The 27,931-nt window shown below is 47.2% G+C and overlaps 1 protein-coding gene across 1 annotated transcript in view; it reads right to left on the reverse strand.

Moving 5' to 3' along the window:
• Positions 1–27,931, reverse strand: part of POLR3A (RNA polymerase III subunit A) — a 97,316-nt gene that overhangs the window by 50,236 nt on the left and 19,149 nt on the right. Inside the window, 12 exon segments of the mRNA XM_060236725.1 lie at positions 72–190; positions 3,802–3,913; positions 7,835–8,007; positions 10,393–10,466; positions 10,468–10,555; positions 14,323–14,461; positions 15,434–15,561; positions 18,772–18,841; positions 20,409–20,549; positions 23,809–23,950; positions 25,753–25,856; positions 26,585–26,721. Of these exon segments, the coding sequence (XP_060092708.1) occupies positions 72–190; positions 3,802–3,913; positions 7,835–8,007; positions 10,393–10,466; positions 10,468–10,555; positions 14,323–14,461; positions 15,434–15,561; positions 18,772–18,841; positions 20,409–20,549; positions 23,809–23,950; positions 25,753–25,856; positions 26,585–26,721 (1,427 nt within the window).

The following is a 27,931-nucleotide window of genomic DNA, read 5'->3' on the forward strand; positions in this document are numbered from 1 at the left end:
AATGGTAAGGCTCTGAAAACTGCATTTTATTTAAATGTACCCCTCCCCAATAGAAATGCAACCTTCTTCACCTTGGAATGCTTCTCGAAGTGCGGCAAGGACCGGTTCTCGAAGCCGTCTGGCACCCGGGAGCCACTGATGGCCTGCTGCCCCACACAGGCAATCATCTGGGAAATGTTGATGAAGGAGCCTATAGAGAAAACAAGAAGAAACAAAGGCCGAGCTAAGCAGCTTTCCTTATTCTGCTTGTGCACTCCTGAAACACCCTGCACAGAAACATTCTATCTATGCAGGATCTTGAATTTGCAATTATTATGAATCCAGGTGTCTTAGCTGTAGCATGTGCGAAAAGGATCTAGGGGTCTTAGTGGACCATACGCTGAACATGAGTCAACAGTGTGATGCGGTGGCTAAAAAGGCACATGCAATTTTGGGCTGTATCAACAGAAGACTAGTGTCCAGATCACATGAAGTGATGGTATCACTTTGCTCTGCTCTGGTAAGCCCTCACCTGGAATATTGTGTTCAGTTTTGGGCACCACATTTTAAGAAGGATAGAGACAAGCTGGAACGGGTCCAGGGGAGAGCGATGAAGATGGTGTGGGGTCTGGAGACCAAGTCCTATGAGGAAAGGTTGAAGGAGCTGGGCATGTTTAGCCTATAGAGGAGGCAGCTGAGAGGTGATATGATCACCATCTTCAAGTACCTGAAGGGCTGTCATATAGAGGATGCTGTGGAATTGTTTTCTGAGGCCCTGGAAGGTAGGATCAGAACCAAGGGATTGAAACTAAATCAAAAGAGTTTCCGGCTCAACATTGGGAAGAACGTCTTGACCATTAGAGCGGTTCCTCAGTGGAACAGGCTTCCTCGGGAGGTGGTGGGCTCTCCTTCCTTGGAGGTTTTTAACAAAGGCTAGATGGCCATCTGACAGCAATGCGGATCCTGTGAATTTGGGGGGAGGTGTTCGTGAGTTTCCTGCATTGTGCAAGAGGTTGGACTAGATGACCTGGAGGTCCCTTCCAACTCTATGATTCTATGACCTAAATGGCCCAGGGGAGCCTGATCTTGTCAGAACTCAGAAGCCCTGGTTGGGACTTGTATGAGAGGTCACCAAGGAAGTCCAGGGTTGCTACGCAGAGACAGGCAATGGTAAACTGCCTCTGATCATCTCTTGCCTCGAAAACCCTACCCAGGGGTGTCAAACATGCAGTTCGGGGGCCAAATAAGGCCCCTAGAGGGCTCCTATCAGGCTCTTATCTGCTTCCTTTTCCCTCTCTCTTGTTTCCTTCTGCATTACAGCTTGCTTCATTACACAGCCGCTACGGAGCAAAACCGTTATTTTCTCCATTGGCTGAGGCTCCTCCCTAGGGGCGGAAGGGGGGGGGAGAGCTTGCTTTGCCAGGCTCTCTTAGTCGCAGAGCTACTGAGCCAAGCCCCTTCCTTCTATTGGCTGAGGCTCCTCTCCCTCCTGGTCCCCTGAGGAAGGAAGAAAAGAGCCAGACCTTTCCCAGTTCCCTCGATCCCACGGGAGAAATACAAAGATGAGAGACCACCAAGAAAGTCCAGGGCTACTACGCAGAGGCAGGCAATGGCACCTTTAAGACCAAGTGCTAAAGTTTTAAGCATGTTTTAAGGTGTTTTTTTAAAAATCTTTAATTATGTTTGTCTGTGTCCTTTATAAAGCTTGGTATCTCTGCTCCCTAATCTTAAATAGGTACACACACACACGGCCTGGCCCGGCCTGACATGGTCTCATTTATGTCAGATTCGGCCCTCATAACAAAATGAGTTAACCCCTAACCTACACTGTATTAAACTCATTTGGGCAGTTCCGCAGGGCCTGTAGGACAGTCCTCTTCCGGCTGGCAGACAACTGACCAGCATCTGAATATTTTAAGGAAGACTGTGGGATAGCACACTGATGAATTGCGTTTATTTTATTGTGTACATTATTAATGTATTTTAATTCTTAATTTTATTGTTAGAATTTTTATGTTGAGAGCCGCCCTGAGCCCGCTTCGGTGGGGTAGGGCGGGAGAAAGAAAGAAAGAAAGAAAGAAAGAAAGAAAGAAAGAAAGAAAGAAAGAAAGAAAGAAAGAAAGAAAGAAAGAAAGAAAGAAAGAAAGAAAGAAAGAAAGAAAGAAAGAAAGAAAGAAAGAAAGAAAGAAAGAAAGAAAGAAAGAAAGAAAGGGAGGGAGGGAGGGAGGGAGGGAGGGAGGGAGGGAGGGAGGGAGGGAGGGAAGGAAGGAAGGAAGGAAGGAAGGAAGGAAGGAAGGAAGGAAGGAAGGAAGGAAGGAAGGAAGGAAGGAAGGAAGGAAGGAAGGAAGGAAGGAAGGAAGGAAGGAAGGAAGGAAGGAAGGAAGGAAGGAAGGAAATTTGTTGCAAGGGCTGGATCTGAAATGAATGTCACTTTGTCTGGCTGGGCCAGTATGCCATAAAATGTAATGCCAGGGAGCAAAGAGACAAGCTTTATAAAGGACAGCAGCTGGCAAGCTCCAAGTTGGTGTGTCCCTGCAAAGCACCATGAGCGGGGGGATGCGGTGGAAAACCCACGGGCGGATTGCAGAGCCCGTGGTGCACCACTAGGCAGATGCCTCTCCACTGCCTGGAGAGAAGGAAAACTCCTGCCCCAGCCCACTACCGCCATCAATGCTGTGAGGAGCCCAGACCCCAGGTAAAACACGGAGCAGCTGGGTGTTGCAAACTCCCCCCTGCCCCCAAACCACCACAGACGGGGACTGGGAAGAGCAACATCACCTTGGAACCCTGAGTCTGTATGAACGCAGCTACAGTGGCTCCCAACTTACCAATGAGGCTGCCCCTGAAGCAAAGGAGCCCTGCTTGACTGCTGCAGATCAGGTTGTTCTGCAGTGCTGCAGCCACGGTCAGTGTGGTTCCGCCCATTCCCCCCGCCCAAGCGGGCTCCTGTTCCCTACATTGTAGCAGCTGCTCACGAAGATGATGATGATGATGTTGGATTTATACCCTGCCCTTCACTCTGAATCTCAGAGCGGCTCACAATCTCCTTTCCCTTCCTCCCCCACAACAGACACCCTGGGAGGTGGGTGGCGCTGAGAGAGCTCTCACAGCAGCTGCCCTTTCAAGGACAACTCCTGTGAAAGCTATGGCTGACCCCAGGCCATTCCAGCCCTGCAAGTGGAGGAGTGAGGAATCAAACCCAGTTTGATAAGTCCTTGTGAGCCTGAAGGTAAAACTGCTATGGCCGTTTTGTGGGTGACACAGCTTCCTGCGGCAGCCATTTTGTGCTGTGTCCTTCACTCTGCATCAGAACTCCAAAGGCATCCACAGACTCAAACGTTTGGGGACCCCTGCTCTAGATCCAGGTTTTTCTGAAGAAAGAAAAGGGAGTCTTTTACAGCTGCTGTCCCCTGGCCAGAATGGTGGTCCACTCACATGGTATTTGTTACCAACAGATACTAGAAGGACTATCTAGTCTAGTTTACCGGCAACTAGTTTACCAGGATTGAGCCCCATGGCACAGTGGTAAAGCTGCAGTACTGCAGTCACAACCTGAGTTCAATACCAGTGGAAGCTGGGTTCAGGTAGCCGGCTCAGGTTGACGCAGCCTTCCATCCTTCCGAGGTCGGTCAAATGAGTCCTCAGCTTGCTGGCGGAAAAGTGTAGATGACTGGGGAAGGCAATGGCAAAACCACCCCGTAAAAAGTCTGCTGTGAAAACGTTGTGAAAGCAACGTCACCCCAGAGTCGAAAACTACTGGTGCCTGCACAGGGGACTACCTTTACCTTTACTAGTTAGTTTACCAGGCTCCATGGATCTCACCTTTGGAACCGCAGACTGCCATGACGAGGGGGCTGTTACTCTTATCCAGCTCTCGGAGACAGGCGCTGCCGGCGTGGTCTCGGATCACAGAGAGCTCTTTCAGGATCAGTGCCTAAAGGAGAGGATCAGTTAAGAATTAAGCATTTAAAGTCTTCACCTACACAGCAATCGATTTCTCTTTTAGAATGGTGCAGCGGAATAATGTTTTTTGTATTGACATACTCAAATAAGGGATCTTGGCTGTATCTCATTACATATACTAATCCCGTCTTCCACTGTATTTTAATGTATTTTTTTTTGAATGGCAAACTAGAATGATGTTTATAATGGACATGTTAAAAGCAAATTAGAAGAAGAAGAAGATATTGGATTTATATCCTGCCCTCCACTCCGAAGAGTCTCAGAGCGGCTCACAATCTCCTTTACCTTCCTCCCCCCACAACAGACACCCTGTGAGGTGGGTGGGGCTGGAGAGAGCTCTCACAGCAGCTGCCCTTTCAAGGACAACCTCTGCCAGAGCTATGGCTGACCCAAGGCCATTCCAGCAGGTGCAAGTGGAGGAGTGGGGAATCAAACCCGGTTCTCCCAGATAAGAGTCCGCACACTTAACCACTACACCAAACTGGCAAAATTAGGAGGGCAGGAACATCGCTAGGAAAAACATGTCCTTTGTCTAACCCACACTTGTAAGCAATAGAGCAATTAACAGACAGCTTTTATTACCTTTTATTGGTTTCCCTCACAAATGCTATCCAGACCAAATGTTCTTTCAACCTGTTAATTTCACTATTTTGCCACTGGATTCTAACTTTGTACCACTTTGCATTCTTAGCCACTGACCACCAGCTATGTGTAGCTCTGCTCCCTGTACCCCATTCCACTGTCTGAAGACGTCTGCGTGCACACGGAAGCTTCCGTTCTGAATAAAACTTAAAATGTGCTACTGGACTTCTGCTTTGTTCTATTGCTTCAGACCAACATGGCTGCCCACCTGGATCTACCTAAAAGCATGTTGGTAAAGCAAACATTATTCCTTGGAAAGAAACTGGCGCAAACATTCTTTGGGGTGCAACAACTATACATTGAGGCCAAACCACCCATCCACAAGAAGTCACCTTCCAGTAACGCGCCTTGTTGTGAGGGTTTTGTCCAGGCCTGGTAGCTCTTTGGTGCCATATTGGACCCACCCCGGTCTGACGATAAGCCTCTCGTGCCCCAAGATACCTCATCGCTCACTGCTGCCCCTCTTGCTCTTTTTATTAGTCACCTTAGGCTCGCCTCCTGTTCAGACCCTGCACAGCGAGGGCCTATTCCCTGCCAGCTGATCCAGCCCTCACAGGCCCCCTTGCCTCACACGCTGCCTTGCTTCCTCCAGATGAAGAGCCCCTGCTGGATCAGACCAGTGGGGGTCCATTTAGTCCAGCATCTGTCTCAGTCTGGGGCCAACCAATTCCTTTTGGAGGTCCAACCAAAAGGCTACAGAGGCAAAAGCCTTCTCTTGACGTTGCATCCTGGCACTGGGATTCAGAAGCTGACTACCTCTGAACAAAGAGATTCCCTTGAACATGAACATATGAAGCTGCCTTCTACTGAATCAGACCCCCCTGGGTCCATCAAAGTCAGTCTTGTCTACTCAGACTGGCAGTGACTCTCCAGGGTCTCAAGCTGAGGTTTTTCACACCTTTTTGCCTGGAACCTTTTTAGTTGGAGATGCTGGGGATTGAACCTGGGACCTTCTGCTTCCCAAGCAGATCCTTTACCACTGAGCCACCATCCCCTCCCTAACACTTATGAGGCTCTCCAGGGTCTCAAGCTGAGGTTTTTCATGCCTATTTGCCTGGACCCTTTTAGTTGGAGATGCCGGGGATTGAACCTGGGACCTTCTGCTTCCCAAGCCAGATCCTTTACCACTGAGCCACCATCCCTCCCTAACACTTATGAGGCTCTCCAGGGTCTCAAGCTGAGGTTTTTCACGCCTATTTGCCTGGACCCTTTTAGTTGGAGATGCCGGGAATTGAACCTGGGACCTTCTGCTTCCCAAGCAGATCCTCTACCACTGAGCCCACCATCCCTCCCTAACACTTATGAGGCTCTCAGGGTCTCAAGCTGAGGTTTTTCACGCCTATTTGCCTGGACCCTTTTAGTTGGAGATGCCGGGGATTGAACCTGGGGACCTTCTGCTTACCAAGCAGATGCTCTACCACTGAGCCACCGTCCTCCCCTTTAGTCACTTTAGACAGGCCTCTCCTCCATGAATCTGTCTAACCCCCTTTTAAAGTTCCCTGTCCCTGTGGCCTTCCCTGCGACTAAGGGCGGCGAATTCCACGTTTTAATAACTCTCAGCAGAAAGAAGTATTTCCCTTTGCCCGCCCTGAATCTACTAGCCGCGTGCCCGAGTTCTGGTATTTGAGGGAGAGGGAGAAAAAACTCTCCTGGGCAGCTCTCTCTCCGATTTCTTCCACTAGTTCCGAGTTCTTGTTTCCACAGGGCTGTCTAGCAGGTGTTGTATGGATCAATGCACTGCCTCCGGGGAGAGATCAGCAGCCACCTGATATGCTCTCCCCGCTACAGGGAGAGGCAAATGCATCAAGAATAGAGGCTAAAACAAAAAGCCCTGCAATTCCTTTCCTTAAGGTCAGGGCACCCCCCACAGCTGTGTGATCTGCTCTCCTCTCTGTAGTAAGTAGAGCACTGTAGAGGGAGGGAAAGAATCACAGAGGGGGAATGGGCCATATTGGAATCTAGTCCAACCCTCTGCACAATGCAGGATCAGCCTAAAAGACAAATAAATCCAGGGCCTGCTCCTGATCCTTCCTGGGGAGGTACCCACACCACCGGAGAGGAAATTCCAAGTGGCCAAACCAGTTAAGAGCCAGGTTGGTGTCGAGGTGAAGTGTGCGGGCTCTCATCTGAGTAGGACAATAATGACTTTGATAGGCCAAGAGTCAGGCAGTCAGTTTGTTATTACAGTCATTGACCAGAACATGCAAGTCATTTAGAACAACCTTAAAAGTGCCTTATAAAAAGTTCCACAGAGTCTACATATTAAGATCTGATGACTTGAGGGTTATAACAGTAAAAAAGAATATAAAGATTATTATTTAACCCTTTAAACCAGGGGTGTCAAACTCATTTGTTATGAGGACCGGATGTGACCTAAATGAGACCTTGCTGGGCTGGGCCATGTTGGGTTGGGCCAGGCTATTTAAGATTAGGCAGCAGAGATATAAACTTTATAAAGGACACAAACACAATTAAATATATATATTTTTTTAAAACTTAAAACATGCTTAAAACTTTAGCACTCATTGGTCTTAAAGGTGCTTTCTTTGTATTTCTCCCATGAGATCCAGGGAACTGGGCAAAGGAAACTCCAGCTCTTTCCTTCCTTCCCCAGGGGACTGGGGGGGGAGCCTCAGCCAACAGAAGGAAGAGAGGCTTGGCTCAGTAGCTCTGCTGTGCAATCGAGAGAGCCTGGCAAAGCAAGCTATTCTTCCCCTCTTCCTCCCCAAGGGAGGAGCCTCAGTCAATGGAGAAAATAGAGGTTTTGCTCTGTGGCTCCTGTGCGATTGAGCATACCTGGCAAAGCAAGCTGTGATGCAGAAGGAAGCAAGAATGAGGGAGAAGGAAGCAGACAAGAGCCTGTTGCTCGGGCACCTGATAGGAGCCCTCCGGGGGCCTGATTCGGCCCTCAGACTGCGAGTTTGACACCCCTGCTTTAAACCTTTTAAAATTTGTTAAAAGATTTATAGTTTGGCCTATTTGTCTCACTTTTTGCGTTCTTTATAAACCTGGGAACAGAACCTAGCCACCTGTCTGGTTGTCTGGCGGTTCCTATCTGACAGAAAATAATCTAATTTGAGTTTATTTGATCTGCCAGGAAACCCAACAAAGAACAAAGTAGGAGTCCAGAATTCCTTCGCTTCATCTCCAAGGCCAAGAGTCTGATTCAGTATAAGCAGCTTCCTGCGTGTTCGTGTGTGCGCTCGTCACTCAAAGCAAATCATACTTCAGGTGGCACAAGGCGACTTACTTCCAGGGTCTCTTCTGCTGTACAGCCCGGCTGCGGCTGCAGCTTAGCGGTGTTCAAAGCTTCAATATATTCATCGCATTTCTTGTAGCCAGCGTGCAGAAGTTCGTATTTTGCCTTCAGCAGCCCCTGCCCTGGGGTGACATCGCCAATCCCAATAGAAAAGCCTCGGTTGGCTAAGAAAGACCAAACACATCAGTAAAAGCCATACGGTGAACATGATCAGCATTCGGTTTGCACACCAGCACAAGACAAACGTTTCATTGTCTAATGAGAAATAAGTTAACCAGAGCAATTCGTTTTTAGCAAGGGGTCTTACTCTGGAATATTACATTTTAGGAATTTGATATTCTCCTAGGGGAGTACACTGGTGAAATAAACATCATTCCTTGGGAATTGGCATAAACATTGCCTTGACCTGGATCAGCTGGCCTGATCTCATTAGATCTCAGAAGCTAAGCATGGCTGGGTCTGATTAGTACTTGGATAAGAGACCAGTAAGAAAGACATAGAATCATACAGTTGGAAGGGCCCTCCAGGGGCCATCTAGTCCAACCCCCCTGCACAATGCAGGAAACTCACAAGCACCTCCCCCTAATTCACAGGATCTTCATCACTGTCAGATGGCCATCTAGCCTCTGTTGAAAAACCTCCAAGAAAGGAGAGCCCACCACCTCCCGAGGAAGTCTATTCCACTGAGGAATTGCTTTAACGGTCAGGAAGTTCTTCCTAATGTTGAACCAGAAACTCTTCTGATTTCAACCCTTTGGTTCTGGTCCTACGTTCCAAGGCCACAGAAAACAATTCCACCCCGTCCTCCATATGACAGCCCTTCAAGTTCTTGAAGATGGTGATCATATCACCTCTCAGCCGCCTCCTCTCCAGGCTAAACGTCCCCAGCTCCTTCAGCCTTTCCTCATAAGACTTGATCTCCAGACCCCCTCACCATCTTTGTCGCCCTCCTCTGGACTCGTTCCAGCTTGTCTAGATCCTTCTTAAAATGCAGTGCCCAAAATGAACACAATGTTCCAGGGTGCAGAGTCAGGCAATGGCAAACGACTGCTGACCATCTCTTATCCTGACCTGGATGGCCCAGACTAGCCCAATCTCATCAGCTAAGCAGGGGATGGCCCTGGTTAACGCTTTGACGGGAGACGACCACGGAAACCCAGGGTTGCTACACAGAGGCAGGCAACAGCAAAGCACCTCTGTTTGTCCCCACAGGGTCATGACACTTCCCACCCCCATGGCAGCAGTGTTCCCTATGAGATGGGTTAGTGTGACCTAGCTCACAGTTTTTTAGCTTCCAGTTCACACATTTTTGTCTTAGTTCAGGAAAGATGACCCCAGAGCAAAGTAATTTATGAAGTGGCTCACAATTCTAATGCCAGTAGCTCATGAAGTAGAATTTTTGCTCACAAGACGCCACAGCTTAGAGGAAACATTGCATGAAGAAGATGATGATATTGGATTTATATCCTGTCCTATACTCTGAATCTCAGTCTCAGAGCAGTCACAATCTCCTTTACTTTCCCCCCACACACACACACACACACAATAGACACCCTGTGGGAGGTAGGTGGAGCTGAGAGATCTCTTGCAGCAGCTGCCCTTTCAAGGACAACTCCTGCCAGAGCTATGGCTGACCCAAGGCCATTCCAGCAGCTGCAAGTGGAGGAGTGGGGAATCAAACCCGGTTCTCCCAGATAACACCACTACACCAAACTGGCTCTGCATGGCAGTAAATGCAGAGCTGTGATCCAGTTATGCATCACCCAGAAGCTGGGATGTTTCAGGAACCCTCGAGAGCTACTTTCAGCACCTTTACCATCTCCTTCCCAGAGAGCCAGTTTGATGTAGTGGTGAAGTGTGCAAACTCTTATCTGGGAGAACCGGGTTTGATTCCCCACTCCTCCACTTGCGGCTGCTGGAATGGCCTTGGGTCAACCAGAGCTCTCTTATCTGGGAGAACTGGGTTTGATTCCCCACTCCTCCACTTGCGGCTGCTGGAATGGCCTTGGGTCAGCCAGAGCTCTCTTATCTGGGAGAACCAAGTTTGATTCCCCACTCCTCCACTTGCGGCTGCTGGAATGGCCTTGGGTCAGCCAGAGCTCTCTTATCTGGGAGAACCGGGTTTGATTCCCCACTCTTCCACTTGCAGCTGCTGGAATGGCCTTGGGTCAGCCATAGCTCTCTTATCTGGGAGAACCAGGTTTGATTCCCCACTCCTCCACTTGCACCTGATGATGGCCTTGGGTCAGCCACAGCGTTCATAGAAGCTGTCCTTGAAAGGGCAGCTGCTGTAAAAGCACTCTCGGCCCCAACTACCTCACAGGGTGTTTGTGGGGGGGGGGGGGGAGGTAGAGGAGATTGTGACCACTCTGAGATTCAGAGTATAGGGCGGGATATAAATCCAAAATCATCATCTTCTTCTTCTTCCCCCCAACCAGCACGATTTTACCTTACTCACTGTTTGAGATGGGACCAAGGCTACAAGGATAGTGAGAAGGGGCCAATCTGGAAAGGACCTTCTCCACAAAGCGTTTTCACAGGGTACTCACACAGGTAGACAGGAGCCAGCCTGGCGAGGCGAGACATGGCATCAGCGGCTTCGACTTGCCCCAGTCTCTCAGCAAATGTAGAAGATGTTGTTCTTGGACCCAGATCCTAAAGTGCCTTTGTCCATGCTGCCAGACATCAGCTCGCTGTTATGGATTGTAACATCTGGAAGAAGCATCAGTAACCCCAACCGTCAAACGAAACTGGTTTGTACCCATCACATTTGCTTTATCAACCTCAGGTCCAGTTCTCACTGATTTGATAGACATGCAGTTGGGCAGTCAACACTTTAGAGAACCAGGACTTGTGTGTGACTTCCACATTAAATAAAAAAAAGGAACACCCCTGCATGCAGAAAACTAGCCCGAGAGGGCGAAGGGTTCTGCACTATCCCGCCTTTCGTGCTATTTTTTATGAATGGATACTTTTTTTTAAATAATAATAATAAACTTTTATTTATACCCCGCCCTCCCCGCCTAGGCAGGCTCAGGGCGGCTAACAAGACGTGGTAAAACCATGATACAGATAAACAATAGATAATATAATTAATAATTTAAACAATAAAACCAATAAAACAATATGACATTAAAATACAGTCGAATGGCGTATAGGATGGCTCGGTATTACTGATCTTATCAGGAGTTCCGTCTTAAAAAGCTAGCCGGAAGAGGGCAGTTTTGCAGGCCCTACGGAACTGGTTAAGATCCCGTAGGGCCGCACCTCTTCCGGCAATTGATTCCACCATTGGGGGGCCTTTGTAGAGAACGCCTGTTCTCTGGTAGCTTTTAATTTAGTTTCTTTTGGCCCAGGGATTTCGAAAAGATTTTTTGAACTTGAACTTTAGAGAAGAGACACTCCACTGTGTGAACCCCTTCAGTCAGGCTTAAGTGGTTCAGCTCAGCCAGAGTCCAACAATCAAGTGTGGAATTCTAGCAGGAGCTCCTTTGCATATTAGACCATGCATCCCTGGTGTAGCCAATCCTCCAAGAGCTTACAAAAAAAGAGCCTTGTAAGCTCTTGGTGGACTGGCTACATCAGGGGTGTGTGGCCTGATATGCAAAGGAGCTCCTGCTAGAATTCCACCCCTAGCAGCAATATTCAAAGGACATAGTGGGGAAAAGATTCCCTCTCCCATTATTAAAAAAAATCAATTTTCTGTCAATTATATATGTGTTTTGAAATTTTTATTTATTTATTTATTTATTTATTTCGATTTATATCCTGCCCTACCCCACCGAAAATAATACAAAACAGAAGGCACAAGGACTATAAAAATGCTAGTTTGGTGTAGTGCCAGTTTGCCAGTTTGGTGTAGTGGTTAAGTATGTGGACTCTTATCTGGGAGAACTGGGTTTGATTCCCCACTCCTCCACTTGCACCTGCTGGAATGGCCTTGGGTCAGCCATAGCTCTGGCAGAGGTTGTCCTTGAAAGGGCAGCTGCTGGGAGAGCCCTCTCCAGCCTCACCCACCTCACAGGGTGTCTGTTGTGGGGGAGGAAGGTAAAGGAGATTGTGAGCCGCTCTGAGACTCTTCGGAGTGGAGGGCGGGATATAAATCCAATATCTTCTTCTTCTTCTTCTTCTTCTTCTTCTTCTTCTTCTTCTATCATGCAGCCTGAAACAAGTTATATAGCAGGGGTGGCCAACGGTAGCTCTCCAGATGTTTTTTTGCCTACAACTCCCATCAGCCCCAGCCAGCATGGGGCTGATGGGAGTTGTAGGCAAAAAAACATCTGGAGAGCTACCGTTGGCCACCCCTGCTATATAGTCACCCCTGCTGATGGGAGTTGTAGGCAAAAAACATCTGGAGAGCTACCGTTGGCCACCCCTGCTACAACCTAAAACTGTTACAAGTTTGAACCCTAAAGTGGGATGAGAGTGGTGTAGATCACAAAATATACTCGAGATGGTATGCAGATAGGCTGCATACCATCTTGGGATTACTCTGCTAATAGAAAAGAATACTGGACCCTCTTCTCCGCTCGAGAAGCATACAAGATAGATGCATGCTATAGCCCCACATCTGCAGGGCCTTTCTGGGGGTAGCATGTCGCCTTTGGAAAGCCTTCCCCAAGGAAGTTTGCCTGGCACCTATACCTTACCCTCCTTTATTTTATTTATTTATTACGTATATCCCGTCCTCCCTGCCGAGGCAGGCTCAGGGCGGCTTTAGGTGCCAATCCAAAATGTTTCTCTTTACCCAGTCTTTTAAACAGAGGGGTCCCGGTTTTTTTTACCTGACTTTTGGTCAGCTCTTTCGTTGAGTACTTGTCAAGCGCGCTCATTTCTGCATTTTACTATGTAGAGAGCATGTCACCAGCTCTCCCCCATTATTTACAACCCAGATGGCATGTAGCGAAAACATCTGGGCCTGGGATGTTTATGGTATAGGCTGGCAGTTGGTACCTCCCATTTCACACAGACAGCCCTTATCTCTTCACAGAGAAGTGTGAGAAGGTTTCTGATGTTTTCAATAGCCTAAGATGCCTTAGTAATAAATAGATATTACTATTAGTAACCTTTGAACCCGTGACTCAAGTATGCATCTGTATTGTAACCTTTGATGCTGTCCTTTATAGCAACTGTGTAGCTGTTGGGACTCCATTACTCCCAAGGCTTGTGTCCTTGGAAAAGCTTCTGAGTTTCTTGCAATAAACATATCTTTTGATTCAAAACAAAAGGACTCTGTTATTGCGAAATATCGGTGCTTGACGTTGTTTGATTTATGTATTTTTATGCCCGGGCTTGCTTTCATTGACTGTTTTTATTGGTGAGTATACATTTCTGATATGGTTTTGGTATTGTTTTGCTGTTATTTTCTTTGGTTTCTTTTGCTTTAGTTGTCAGCTCTCCTGAGCTAAACAAATAATAGTTTTCTAGTAAAGTGCCATACTAGCTCAAACCCAAGCTTAGGGACCACAGATCCCATCTCAAACAATTGCATGGGACAAAACCAAATAATTAACTGCAGAATCACCACCAATCTAGACAAAGGAATCAACAGAGAATTGAGGGATGCCCGGCTGCTAACTTACAAAGGAGGAGGCTAAAAGATACCCTGCTGTTTCTGTGTGCTTTCACTTGTCAAACAGTGAAAACTGACAGAAGAACTGATAGGAAAAACCTCTGATCCAGCAACTGCTCCCATGTTTTGAAACCCTGCAGACACAGACACGACAGGACTCTGTATGACGTGACACATTATCTGGAAGCCAACCAGTAGTTTGATAATCCAGTTCCTCTGGATGGCCAACAATAGGGCACAGAGGCCAAGGCCTTAGTTGGTCAGTGTGTGAGACAGGATGCTGGACTAGATGGTCTGATCTAACAGAGCTCATGTTCTTATGATGGCGACAAATAATGTACAAGTGTGTTACATAAATCAGGAGAAATATGGGACACTGTTTGAGCAAAAGTTTTGTAATGAAAAAGCTGAAGATGTTGTGACGGAATGCCTCCCCCCTACTCGAGTTTCAAAAGCATCATTCTTTTGTCTCTGCTTTCTGGAAGATTAGGGGCGCTAGTTTGATCACCAGCCATCGTTTTGCAAACGACTGGGTTTGCAAAGGAACTAAGAGATTCGATGTTAGGAATCTCCAGGTGACTCCTGGAGATTTCCCAGAATGCCCCCCAGGAGGGCTCCCAGGATGCTCCTGGGTGATCCCAAGATGCCTTTGGGACCTGGGCAGACCAGGTAACAAGGGGTGGAGAGTGATGTAAAATGGGTGGAGTCAGGGGACTGTTAAAAGTGCTTGCTCAGAAGAGCTGGCTCTCTCAGTCTTGGGGCTGGGCCTTGAATAAGAACAGAAAGCTAACTGTGACAGCATGTTCCACCACACCCCGCACAGCAAATTCTTCAATAAATGCACAAGCAAACTAGCTGGCTCCAAGTCTCTACTGCCATGAGAGGCTGAGAAGCCAGTCCCACTCACAGGAGTCGTTGCTGCACAGGTCTTCTCCCTTGCCGCAGTACTGCTTGCCCTTGGTGCGGAGGTTGGCCTTGACGGGGCAGCTGTCGCTGGGCTTGAGGATGATGCTGAAGACCTGTTTGCCTGTCCACAGGGTCACGGGCTGGAAAAGTAGCAAGAGAGAGAAAGGGAAGAAGATTAGGCACGTAAGTAGAATTATCTCTGCTATAGCTGAGAAACAGAACAGGGGTCCTCAACCTTCTTTGAGCATAGGGGCACATTTTAAAACCTGGAGTCTTCTTTCTGATACTGGACCTCCGTATTATTGGTGAGAAAATCCTCTCGAAAATATGGTCTGTCTCTTGCTAATTCCCCTCTCAAAAAGAGTAGACCCAAGCAATTCTAGTGACCGTTTAGCCTAATGTTCCCTATAAGCTGCAGAGTCTTGTGAGCAAAAATTCTACTTTGTGAGCTACTGGTATTAAAGTTGTGAGCTACTGCATAAATTATTGTGCTCTGGGGACATTTTTCCGGAGCGAAGACAAAAATGCGTGCGCTAGCTCACGCTAACTCAGCTTAGAGGGAACACTGGAGACAACAGAGAGTAGTACAATAACCATCTTCAAAGACTCGAAGGGCTGTTCTAAAGAGGATGGTGCAGTTTTCTGTTGCCCCAGAAGGTCGGACCAGAACCAACGAAATTAAATCAGAAGAGTTTTTGGCTCAACATGAGGAAGAACTTCCTGACAGTTAGAGCAGTTCCCTCAAGTGGAACAGGCTTCCTCGGGAGGTGGCGGGCTCTCCTTCTTTGGAGGTTTTTAAACAGAGGCTAGATGGCCACCTGACAGCAATGCTGATCCTGTGAATTTAGGCAGATCGTGAGGGCAGGAAGGGTTGCATCAGTGTTTAGTTCTCGTGACCCTTTCTTATATACCCAGGGAAATGCTGATCGTCATTTGGGGCCAGGGATTCTGGAGGGTTATTGTTGTTTTCTGCCCCCTTCCGGCAGAGCATTTGCTGCCCTTTCTTATACGCCTCCTCTCTTGTCTCAAAGCTCACCTCCACCTCATCACGAAAGAGCATCATCCCTGAAAAGCCCAGTCCACAGTGGCTAAACTCAACCACCGCTAAATACCTTTAGGATTGCCGGAGGCGGAAGGCGGACTTTCACTTTTTCATCCTTGCCCACCAGGACGGAGGCAATGATCTGGCAAGCTTTAGCACGGTCAAAGAAAGTGTCCTTCAGGGTGAGGAGGTAGGCACCTAGAATGGGGAGGAAGACAAAGGAACTAAGACTTCGGCATCATCAAGCAGCTCAGAGTATTCTGACAACTTTTAATGCAACATCAAAGAAAAAAGCAATTCAAACAAAATAGGAACTGTAAAAGTCACTGTAGTTTTCACAAAGATAGATTCAGGTGGGTAGCTGTGTTGGTCTGAAGCAGGAGTGTCAAACATGTCGCCCAGGAGCCGAATCAGGCCCCCAGAGGGCTCCCATAAGGCCCGCAAGCAACTAGCTGCCATCTGCTTCCTTCTCCCTCTCTTGCTTCCTTCTGCATCACAACTTGCTTTGCCAGGCTTGCTCAGCCGCACAGGAGCTACAGAGCAAAGCCTCTATTTTCTCCATTGACTGTGGCTCCTCCCTTAGGGAGGGAGGTGGGGAAGAAGAACTTGCTTTGCCAGGCTCTCCCAATAGCACTGCAGAGCTACTGAACCAAGCCTCTCTTCTTTCTATTGGCTGAGGCTCCTACCCCCTCCACATCCTGGTCCCAATGATAGACCTCCTGGTGGCACCTGGGTTTTTTGGCCACTGTGTGACACAGAGTGTTGGACTGGATGGGCCATTGGCCTAATCCAATATGGCTTCTCTTATGTTCATCCCCTGGGGAGGGAGGGAAAGAGCGAGAGAGAGAGAGAGAGAGTTTTATTGGCTTGTTGGGTGCAACTGGTTTGCTTCCCCTTTCACTGTATTTGTGCCTTCATGATCCAGTCTTTTTCAGTAGGAAAGCAATGTGAACTATTTAGATGAGGAATAACAAGCCAGCGAGGTGATTGAATATGTGCGTTTGTCTGTATACTTTATAAAGTTTATATCTCCCCTACCTGACATTACATTTTATGACATACGTGGCCCGGCCCGGCCCGACAAGGTCACATTTATGTCATATCCGGCTCTCATAACAAACCAGTTCAACATCTGATCTGAAGCAACAGAACAAAATTTGAGTCCAGTGGCACCTTTAATACCAACAACTTTAGAATTTTAATCAATTGTTAAATACTTTTGTTTTAAATATCACTGTATAATTTAATGTACTGATTCATGTTGTTAGCCGCCCTGAGCCTGCTTCAGCGGGGAGGGCGGGATATAAATAAAATGATGATGATGATGAACTTTGATTCTGTGTATAAGTTTCATTTGCATGAATACAAAAGCTTGTACACAGAAGTAAACTTTGTTGGTTGTAAAGGTGCCACTGGACTAAAACTTTGTTCTTTGTGGAAAAAGTGCATTTTAAAAGCCAAGGAGAAGTGCATTTTAAAAGCCGTGCATTTTAAAAGCCAAGGAGAAAAGATTTAAAGAGCCCATTGCAAAAGGAAGTTATGATGGTAATGCCAAGTTTGTGGCACATGTATTCATTCACTTACACAATGAGGGTAAGTGTCAAGATGACTCTTGCCATTTTGTTCCCCCTGCTGTCTGTTCTCAGAAGTACTTCCACTTTCTTGCGCATCTGCTTCACCTTGCTCCGATCTCTATGCAACAATTACTACATTCGTTCAAGAGTTGCCAAGGTCACTCTTAGTAGATTAAGTGCACACCTACAAAGGGGCCTGAGAAAGACTATGGGGGAGGAACCGCTACTTCCTGCTTTCCTTTGAAAATGTAACGGTTTTGGGTTAGGTCTATAAGAGAAGGGTGAAAGCCCAACAAGCCAGCTTTTGACAAGTCCGTCCTGCCTTGGATTGCTGTGTATCAATAAATGGCCATTCATGAAGTGAGCTGTGTGTGATCACTGAACTGCCGGGGTCTTGACACTAAGATTATGACCCTATCAGTGCTGGGCACTTTTCAAGCGAAGAGGATCCAATGCTGATGGGTGTCAGGACCTCGAGTCAAGGAATAACACAGTCCAATAATTCAGCAGTTTATTCCGTAAGCATTACAAGGCAGTACATCTTTGCTAAGACTGACGTCTTAGCCCAGGGACTCTCCTTTTAACCCCTCGGCCCAACCGTTACATTTTCCCCTCAGCCCAACTGTTACATTTTCAAGTGCAAGCGCAGCAAAGCAAAGCGGGAACCAGGTTTTGGCGGGAACCCCTCCCACCCTCCTTTGGAGTTCACCCCCAGTTTTAGAGTCCAGGTGTCTAATCTATACTTCCCCAGCAGCTGACCTTGAAATCGGTAGAAACAGCTTTACTAATAAGTTCCCAAGATAAGCATACAGAGGGGATGAGCAAAGCAAGAATGCACCCAGGCAAATTAGTTATAGCACCAAACATGGCAAGAGGAATACAGAGGAGATGACTCTTAACAATGGGACTCTGTGGCCAAGCCTTGGCCGAGCAGCTGTCCCCAGCCACCTGGACCAAAAACTAGAGCATCCATTGGTCCACGGTCTTCCATTGGTCCATGGTCTTCCATACCAATGATAATGTGTAAAATTTTTCTCCTAAGACAGGGGTGCCCAAATATTTTTGAGCCTGAGGGCACCTTTGAGATTCTGACACAGAGTGGTGGGCATTATCACAAAATGGCTGCCACAGGAGGTGGAGCCAATCACAAAATGTCAGGAAGTAAGCTCACACATAACTCTAATAGACGTCTATAATTTTATGGTATATTGATATTTACCATGAATGGGTTCATTGGATTTACAACTTTTTCAACTTAACTGTTTAGATATTGCCTCAGCATTATGCTGTTATAATATCTTACCAGTTTAAACCTGACTGTCTGAATTTTAGCATTCTAGCAATGCATTTAAGGTTGTAATTGCTGCATTATACCCCATGTAACCCATTGGTCTGTTTACTGGACCGTTTTTATTTCTGTCTGATTACTTTTTATGATATCGTTTTTAATCTTATATTGTGACAGCCAATGGTGACATACAATAAATCTTTTCTACTTTCTAACAGTCTCTCTTCAATATCTCAGGCAGAAGCTCTGTTTAACAGAAGACCACCGAGGATATCTGAGACAGCTACACACAGCCAGCTAGAAGCCCTGCTGGGCAAAGCCCACTTCCTAAAAGCCCTTGATGGGTGCCCAAAAAGGTGCCAGCAGGTGCCACGGTGCCCTCAGGCATCACAGGGGGACCTCTGTCCTAAGAGGCCCAGTTTCTTGCATGTCTGCTTCTATCCCGATGCCCCAGCATCCTTCCACACACAACATTTCAGAATCCCTCAGAAATGGAATTGCAGGATTTCAAGCTTATCAACTGCTAAAAGGACTTCAGCTACTGACCTGTAAGGAAATCCTGGATGGCGGCAATAAGGGGCTCTCCATTTCTCGGCGTCACCAAGTTTGCTTTGGTCTGGATGCCATGGAGGTTGGGGGAGGAGAGAAAAGAGAGGGGTTTTTAATGCATTCGTGAACTAAGCAAATTGACAGCCCATATTTTGTACTCAGGGTTGGAATTCTAGCAGGAACTCCTTTGCATATTAGGCCACACACCCTGATGCAGCCAATCCTCCAAGCGTTTACAAGGCTCTTTTTTGGAGGATCGGCTCCATCGGGGGGGGGGGGGGGTGTGGCCTAATATGCAAAGGAGCTCCTGCTAGAATTCCACCCCTGCCTGCAGTTAATTGCTTATTTTGTGCCACGCCGTCAGAAATGCTTTGCAAGGTTATGTTGAAAATCTCATTTGAGCTGGATATGACAAAGGAAAATATCAGTAGAAAAGAGCAAGGATCCAGTAGCATCTTAAAGGCTAACAACATGCGTGGCAGGGCAGGAACTTTCATGAGTCACTGCTCACTTCTTCAGTTATCTCACAAAAGCTCCTCCCCTGCCAGAGATGTTGGCAGTCTTTAAGGTGCTCCAGGACTCTGGCTCTTTTCTACTGCTGCAGACAGACTAACCCAGAGCCAGTTTGGTGTAGCGGTTAAGTGTGTGGACTCTTATCTGGGAGAACCGGATTTGATTCCCCACTCCTCCACTTGTACTTCTTCACCCAAAGGGTGATAAACACGTGGAATTCACTGCCGCAGGAGGTGGTGGCGGTTACAAGCATAGCCAGCTTCAAGAGGGGATTGGATAAAAATATGGAGCAGAGGTCCATCAGTGGCTATTAGCCACAACGTATTGTTGGAACTTTCTGTCTGGGGCAAGTGATGCTCTGTATTCTTGGTGCTTGGGGGGGGAGGGGGCAAACTGGAAGGGCTTCTAGCCCCAATTGTGAACCTCCTGATGGCACTTGGGTGGGTTTTTTTTTTGGTCACTGTGTGAGACAGAGTGTTGGACTGGATGGGCCATTGGCCTGATCCAACATGACTTCTTTTATGTTCTTTTGCAGCTGCTGGAATGGCCTTGGGGCAGCCATGGCTCTCGCAGAGGTGTCCTTGAAAGGGCAGCTTCCATGAGAGCTCTCTCAGCCACACCCACCTCACAGGGTGTCTGTCGTGGGGGAGGAAGATAAAGGAGATTGTGAGCCACTCGGAGACTCTGAGATTTGGAGTGGAAGGCAGGGTATAAATCCAAGATCATCATCATCATCATCATCACAAATACCTGTCTCGACTGAAGGAAAATATCAAAAACATAAAGTTGGGCCAAACCAAGGATTTCTGCAACTGTTTGATATGGACATAAACAGGACAGGGGAACAAGATTATCCAATACTGGAGCTTACAGCTGGGTGCAGGGCAAGAGAGAGCACTAACTCCCATTATAACTCCAGAGCTCGTCTATTTTCCCTTAGGAACTTTTCTCCAGTTCTGTTGCAGCCTTATGCAGAAGTTTCAGGTGGAAAGACACAGGAAGACAGTAGCTTACTTCAGACTCAGTGTTGTGTTGCTGTGTACCATCACTGCAACAGGAACAACAAAACACCACACACCCCACTCCAGCCCACCGAGCCGCAGAAGCACAATTTGGCTTACTCCCATCAGAACCAGTGCTTCCGCTTTGGCCTCTTCCGTTTGAGGAAGATGAAGGTTCATCTCGTCGCCGTCAAAATCAGCATTGTACGGGGTACAGACGCACTCGTTAAATCGGAACGTCCGGTGAGGTTTCACTCTGGCCTGGAAAACAAAACACAATTCCCTTCAAAACCCATCAAATCGAGACGACAAATAGAGACACCCAACAACAGGAACAACGAAGCCAAAGCCTTCAGAGAATCTCAGGGGGGAGAGTTGCAATTCTGAAGTCTTTCAGACTTGGAAGAATTCCTGCAAATAGCACAGCGTTACTCCACGGCTGTTCTAATTTTCCACAAGCAGGGAAGTAGGTTTGTTGCTGTTTTTAATGCGGAGCATTTTAAGAAAAAAGGTCTGGTCTTTCGCACACACCCCTCTCCCAGTAGGAAATGGCACAGGTTTTTCTCTATGACATGCAGAAATCCAAGCACACGCAGGTCTCAGTTTGGGATTTTCGCCAGGTCTTGCCCACACCCCCACGGGCCACAGCCAAACCAGGCAAGGATAATTAAACTGGTAGGAGTCTACTGCGAACATCATGCAAAGAAGAAACTGCAGGATCGATGAAATGGGGGTAGCGCACAGAGGGTACTAGTTCTTGAAAGAAAGAAATATCGGAAAAGCTGGCTATGGCTGCAGCCAGGCCTTTTTTGGTAGAAAAAGCCCAGCAGGAACTCATTTGTATATTAGGCTACACCCCCCGATGTCACCATTGTTTCACACAGGGCTTTTTTGGTAGGAAAAGCCCAGCAGGAACTCATATGCATATTAGACCACACCCCCAATGTTACCATTTGTTTAGCGCAGGGCTTTTTCGTTAGGAGAGGTCCAGCAGGAACTCATTTGCACATTAGACCACACCCCCGATGTTACCATTGTTTCACACAGGGCTTTTTCGGTAGAAGCCCAGCAGGAACTCATTTGCATATTAGACCACACCCGAATGTTACCATTGTTTTGCACATGGCTATTTCAGTAGGAGAAGCCCAGCAGGAACTCATTTGCACTTTAGACCACACCCCCGATGTTACCATTGTTTCACACAGGGCTTTTTTCAGTAGGAGAAACTCAGCAAGAACTCATTTCCATATTAGACCACACCCCCGATGTTACCATTGTTTCGCACAGGGCTTTTTTTGTAGAAGCCCAGCAGGAACTCATTTGCATGTTAGACCACACCCCCGATTTCACCATTGTTTCTCATAGGGCTTTTTGGTAGGAAAAGCCCAGCAGGAACTCAATTGCATATTAGGCCACACACCCCTCAAGCCGAACCAGTCGGAACTCCCTTCCTGTGCGTTCCTGCTCAAAAGAAGCCCTGGCTGCAGCTATGGGGTGAGAGGGAGAGAGGGGAAGAGACAGCTGCCTTCTGGGTGGAAGAATATCCAGTCCCCACCGGGCTGGTCTCTCCTTACAAATTTGCTCAACCCCAACCACGCACAATCCAATAGAAAAGGGGGCACAAGCTTTAAAGATTGGTAGCTCTGTGATCCCTAAATGTCTCTTTGCCCTGATCTGGGTGGTCAGGCCAGCCCAGTCTTATCAGATCTCAGAAGCTCATGAGGTTTTTCATGCCTACTTGCCTGGAACCTTTTTAGTTGGAGATGCCAGGGACTGAACCTGGGACCTTCTGCTTACCAATCAGATGCTCTACCACTGAGCCACCGTCCCTCCCGAAGGAAGGAAGGAAGGAAGGAAGGAAGGAAGGAAGGAAGGGAGGGAGGGAGGGAGGGAGGGAGGGAGGGAGGGAGGGAGGGAGGAAGGAAGGAAGGAAGGAAGGAAGGAAGGAAGGAAGGAAGGAAGGAAGGAAGGAAGGAAGGAAGGAAGGAAGGAAGGAAGGAAGGAAGGAAGGAAGGAAGGAATAGATGGGGGATAAGAGGTGGAAAGAAAGCAACTTTAACTTTAAAATCATTCTGCAAGCCACTTGCCAGCTTGGCTTGAGAGAAGTGATTTAAAGAGAGAAATACCTTTTCCAAGTCAGCTGACATGGCAGTGGGGGCTTCAAGAACCACACAATATATGTGAAAGAGTCACAGTTTGGGCACCCCTGCTCTACCGGGCCACCATAAATTAGTTGTGACATGACACTTTCTACCACCACCTACAGTCTCTTATTTGGGATCCTGCTAGACTGAGGCAGTCATCATCTGTGAAGTTAATAGAAATAACTTTTTCCCATATATTTGACTAGACAGACAAGACACAGATGGAGGGGAATAACGTTTTATTTAACAGAAAATAAAGTACTTAATAGGGTAAAAGCTCTGCGTGAGTCGCTTCAGTACATAAAGTTAAACTGGCTCTCAGCTTCACCCCTTTCCCAGGTTTTCAGACTTTTCCCTAATGAGAGTAACTGTTTTATGCAGATGTGGCCAAACTTGTTTAATGTAAGAGCCACATAGAATAAATGTTAGATGTTTGAGAGCCCGGAGGGAGGGAGGGAGGGAGGGAGGGAAGGAAGGAAGGAAGGAAGGAAGGAAGGAAGGAAGGAAGGAAGGAAGGAAGGAAGGAAGGAAGGAAGGAAGGAAGGAAGGAAGGAAGGAAAATAGATGGAGAGAGAGAGAGGTGGAAAGAAAGCAAGTTTACATTAATTCTCCAAACCACTGGCTGGTTTGGCTTGGAGAACTGATTTAAAGAGAGAAATGCTTTCTCCAAGCTGGCCAACAAGTCAGCTGGGGCTTCAAGAGCCACACAATATATGTGAAACAGTCACTTGTGTCTCCTGGGCCACAGTTTGGTTGCCGCCCCTGTGTCAAGCGCCAATATTTCTCAATAAACAGTCTTTTGTTTTAAATCAAAATGACGAGTAATGACGTATACACAGTTGCTATATAGGATATCTTCAAAGGTTACCATACAGATGCATAATTGAGTCATGGGTTCAAAGGTTGCTAAACAACTATCTATTTTATTACTAAAGAATTTAGGCTATTAGAAACATCTCCCATTCTCACACTATTCTGGAAGCAAATAAGAGTTGTCTGTGTGAACCTGTGGGAGAGGCAACTTCAAAGTACAACCAGCCAGGCTGTAGCATAAACAACCTTGGGCCAGATGGATGTATTACTTGCCCAATGACTGTAAATAAGGGGGGGAGCAGAAGAGAGCTGGTAACCAGCTCTTTGTCTGTAAGAAAATCACGTTACAGAAAATAGCACGCTTGACACCCTGGTTTTATAGATGAGCCTAGGAGAAAATGCAGGACTTGCCACACTGGACAAAAGAAACAAAGTCCCACTTGAGGCTTCTCAGTGCTCATGGCCAGTTGTTAGATTCCACTTTGTCATTCTTTCCTCCGAGACCTGTGCAGACAATGTAAGCCCTACAATGGGGGACTGCAGTCAAAGGTCGCTGTACTCACTATATGCGCCATGATGCTCAGCTTGTGCAAAGAGGGCTGTCGGTTGAACAGGACTATGTCCCCGTCTATGAGATGCCGCTCAACAATGTCGCCGTACTTCAGCTCTTGCGCCATCTTTTCTCGATTGCCATACTTCAAAAACCTGAAGAAAAGAGACAACGGATGGCGGGGTTGGGATCACAGGGTGGTCGTCCCACTTTCCGTTCACAGAATGTGCATTTGTTGTTAGGATTTTAATTGCCGAAAGCCGTGGGATATAAATGTACAGAAATAAATAAATATTTGGAACGGAAGAAGCAATTCTGGGGGACGTCCAGGCATCACCAGCAGCCTTGTAGCCAGAAAATTTGGGGTGGAGGGAGACAGGAGAAAAAGAAATTGGTGCAGGGGCCGTGGGGCTTGGCTGCTTTGCTCTCTCTCTGTCACTCTACCACTTTCTCTTGCTGCCCCTCTCTCACTTCCCCCCTTTCTCCGTCACTCTCTCCCCCTCACTGTCGCTCTCTCGTCTTGCTCGCTCTCGCTGCCACTCTCCCGTGCTCTCTGTCACTTACTCTCTCTCTCCCCCTCCCTTACACCACAAATATGCCTTGTGGGGAGTGCGGGGGGTCAGGCTGCTACTCAAGCAGTGGGGAGGGAAGGCTGCTGGTGCTGCCCCCGGAGCCCAAGGGTGGGGGAGAAGATATAGGAGATTGTGAGCCACTCTGAGATTCGCAGCGGAGAGCGGGATTTTTATTTATTTATTTTGTGGATTTATAGTCCGCCCTTTCCCAAGATGGGCTCAGGGCGGATTACAACACAATAAAACAGTTACCATACCAAACCTTTAATGGCATAATAGATTCAGATAAAAATACACAGAATATAAAAATTTAAACATTGGAGATAAAATCAAAATAAAACCGAGCTTACAGATACATTCAAACATGGTCAGAATTAAATTTAAGGATGTCAGCCAGAAATTTTGCCACAGCCTCACTAACCACCCCCTCAGTATCACTCAATAAATAATAACAGGGTGGCAGAATAGACAAATCTGGAGAGAAAGAAAGCTTGCCAAATAAATCTTTACGGAGGTTATGGTAAAAAGAACAATCAAGCAATATATGCTGGATTGAGTCAGGGGTATTCGCTCCACAGGAGCAAAGTCTGTCGGCTAAAGGGACTCGCTGATATCTCCCTTGTAAAACTTTGGAGGGAAACGCGTTTAGTCTGGCCAACATAAATGCCCTGCGATGACTTGGAGTGGTTAGGTCTGATAGATAATTGGGCATTTTGCCACAAAAAGCATAAAGACCTAAGGAAGCTGGAGAGCAAGTATAAGGGAGAGTTGGCCGTAATTTCGTTTCCTCCGATTCCCACAGTCTCAGTTTAATACATCTGAAGATATATGACAGTTAAAATCACACAATAAAACAGTTAAGGATTAAAAAATTAAAACCATTAAATAAAAATGAGAAATTAGGGTTTGTAGAATCTTTCGGGCTCAAGTGCCGTGTTCTACTGGAGAAAGTTTTTCTTACAGATGTTTCGTTCTCAGCTGCGGAGAACATCCCCAGTGGCGTTGCAGCCGGAGCAGGTGTTCTGACCTTCTTGGCTGCTGTGCATTGAGTGAGGCCAGGGCTGCTGGAGAGCTGCTATTTCTAGGCTGGAGGGGGTGTGGTGAGAGGGCAATTGGTTTGTGAATGTACCCATTGTTTGGGGGGGCTTCCTGAAAGGGTGGTGATAAGTTTCCTTATCTGTTTCCGCAGCTGAGAACGAAACGTCTGGAAGAAAAACTTTCTCCAGTAGAACACGGCACTTGAGCCCGAAAGATTCTACAAACCCTAATGATGATGCCAGCTGTGAAAACCTGAAATCTTTGATAAAAATGAGAAACTTGCTATAAATCCAATATCATCATCATCATCATCATCTCCAAAAAGCATCACAGATACCAGCAAGCACCTTTTCATCTGCGTGTGCCTCTGCTGAATGAAGTTGGCTCCAGGATGGAGCTCTGGACCATTTCGAACCAGTTTCCTCATGAGGACAATGTTAGCTTTGTTCACCTGAAATAGAAATACTCCCGTTAGAAGGGAGAAGAAATGAAAAGCGCTGCCAGGACCACCCGAAGGCTTTGGATCCTTAGAGGCATAAAAATCTTGTGCCTGATCTTATGCCGAACAGCAGAACAATAGCTTGGTAAATGACAAAACTGATTGGAATAATCTTTTCATTTGTAAGGATCACAATGAATTCTTGCTCTTTGCAACAAGGCCTGTGTCTGTCATCACCACGTGCATAGAAGCCCCAAGAAAGAGTGCAGCACCCCAACAGCCTCAGTATGTTGATGAGATTGTGCCGCACAAGAGAGGGCAGGTTTGATTTTCTCCAGTTTGATCTTTAAAGCCCTCCATGGCTTCATACTGGAGTATTTGAAGGCCCGTCTTCTCCCACATGTTCTTGCCTGGGAACAAAGATCACAGGAGGAGGCCCTCCTTACCATCCCATCAAAGCAACTCCACTGGAGGGGGTACATGAGAGGGGGCCTTTTCGGTGGCAGCCCCACCATCATGGAACAGAGAGGTGCACGTAGCCCCTTCACTCTCAGTCTTTAGGAGGCAGCTGAGTACAGTTTTATTTAGGACTGCATATGATGAGCTTGTGACTTTCAATTGTGTGATTTAAAATATTTCCATGTAAACCATTTTCCGGATTTTAATTTATATTGTAAATTATATTTTTTGCTCCATAAGGCAGGCAGCTAAAAAATGTTTGAAATAAATAAACCACCAACCTTCTCAGGAAATGTTAATATCTTGGCAACGTGAACGGGTACAGCCACTTCATCAATTCGGAGGTTTGGGTCCGGTGAAATCACCGTTCTGCCAGAGAAATCCACTCGCTTTCCAGACAAGTTTCCTCTGAACCGACCTTTTGAAAAACAGAACAAAAACGTGCATTGAATACAGCTGAATGAAAAATGGCTGATATTCCAAAGTGTCCATAAAAGTAACCTTTAAGACCAACAAAGCTTTATTCAGGAGGTAAACTTTCATATGCATAAATACTTCTTCAGATGAGGAATGAGGTACAGTGAGCAGAGCTACATATAGCTGGTGGACACTGGTTTAGAATGCAAAGTGGCAGAAAGTTATAATCCAATGGCAGAATAGCAAAATTAACAAATTGAAAAAAACTTTTGGTCTGGGGAGCATTAGCATGGGAAACCAATAAAACAGTAACATGTAAGAATGTGAGTGTGTCTGTTAATTATTCTATTGCTAGTAAGCCTGAGCCAAAATAGGGGGTTGGGGGGGGAGCTTTCTTTGCCTGAATTCCACAATGGATACTGGTTCTGGGCCTGCAGTGAACCTTGTTTTCTAGACTTTCTACTCCACCCTGCTTCAGAAGTTTCAGTTTAGTGGAAAGCCAGTTTGGTGTCGTGGTTAAGTGTGCGGACTCTTCTCTGGGAGAACCGGGTTTGATTCCCCACTCCTCCACTTGCACCTGCTGGAATGGCCTTGGGTCAGCCAGAGCTCTGGCAGAGGTTAACCTTGAAAGGGCAGCTGCTGTGAGAGCCCTCTCAGCCCCACCCGCCTCACAGGGTGTCTGTTGTGGGGGAGGAAGGAAAAGGACATTGTGAGCCATTCTGAGACTCTGTCCTTGAAAGGGCAGCTGCTGGGAGAGCCCTCTCCAGCCCCACCCACCTCACAGGGTGTCTGTTGTGGGGGAGGAAGGGAAAGGACATTGTGAGCCATTCTGAGACTCTGTCCTTGAAAGGGCAGCTGCTGTGAGAGCCCTCTCCAGCCCCACCCACCTCACAGGGCGTCTGTTGTGGGGGAGGAAGGGAAAGGAGATTGTGAGCTGCTCTGAGACTCTGTCCTTGAAAGGGCAGCTGCTGTGAGAGCCCTCTCCAGCCCCACCCACCTCACAGGGTGTCTGTTGTGGGGGAGGAAGGGAAAGGAGATTGTAGGCCACTCTGAGACTCTGTCCTTGAAAGGGCAGCTGCTGTGAGAGCCCTCTCAGCCCCACCCACCTCACAGGGTGTCTGTAGTGGGGAAGGAAGGGAAAGGAGATTGTGAGCCGCTCTGAGACTCTGTCCTTGAAAGGGCAGCTGCTGTGAGAGCCCTCTCCAGCCCCA

Source organism: Heteronotia binoei, chromosome 4 (genome assembly GCF_032191835.1).
Source record: "Heteronotia binoei isolate CCM8104 ecotype False Entrance Well chromosome 4, APGP_CSIRO_Hbin_v1, whole genome shotgun sequence".
Classification (NCBI taxonomy): Eukaryota; Metazoa; Chordata; class Lepidosauria; order Squamata; family Gekkonidae; genus Heteronotia; species Heteronotia binoei.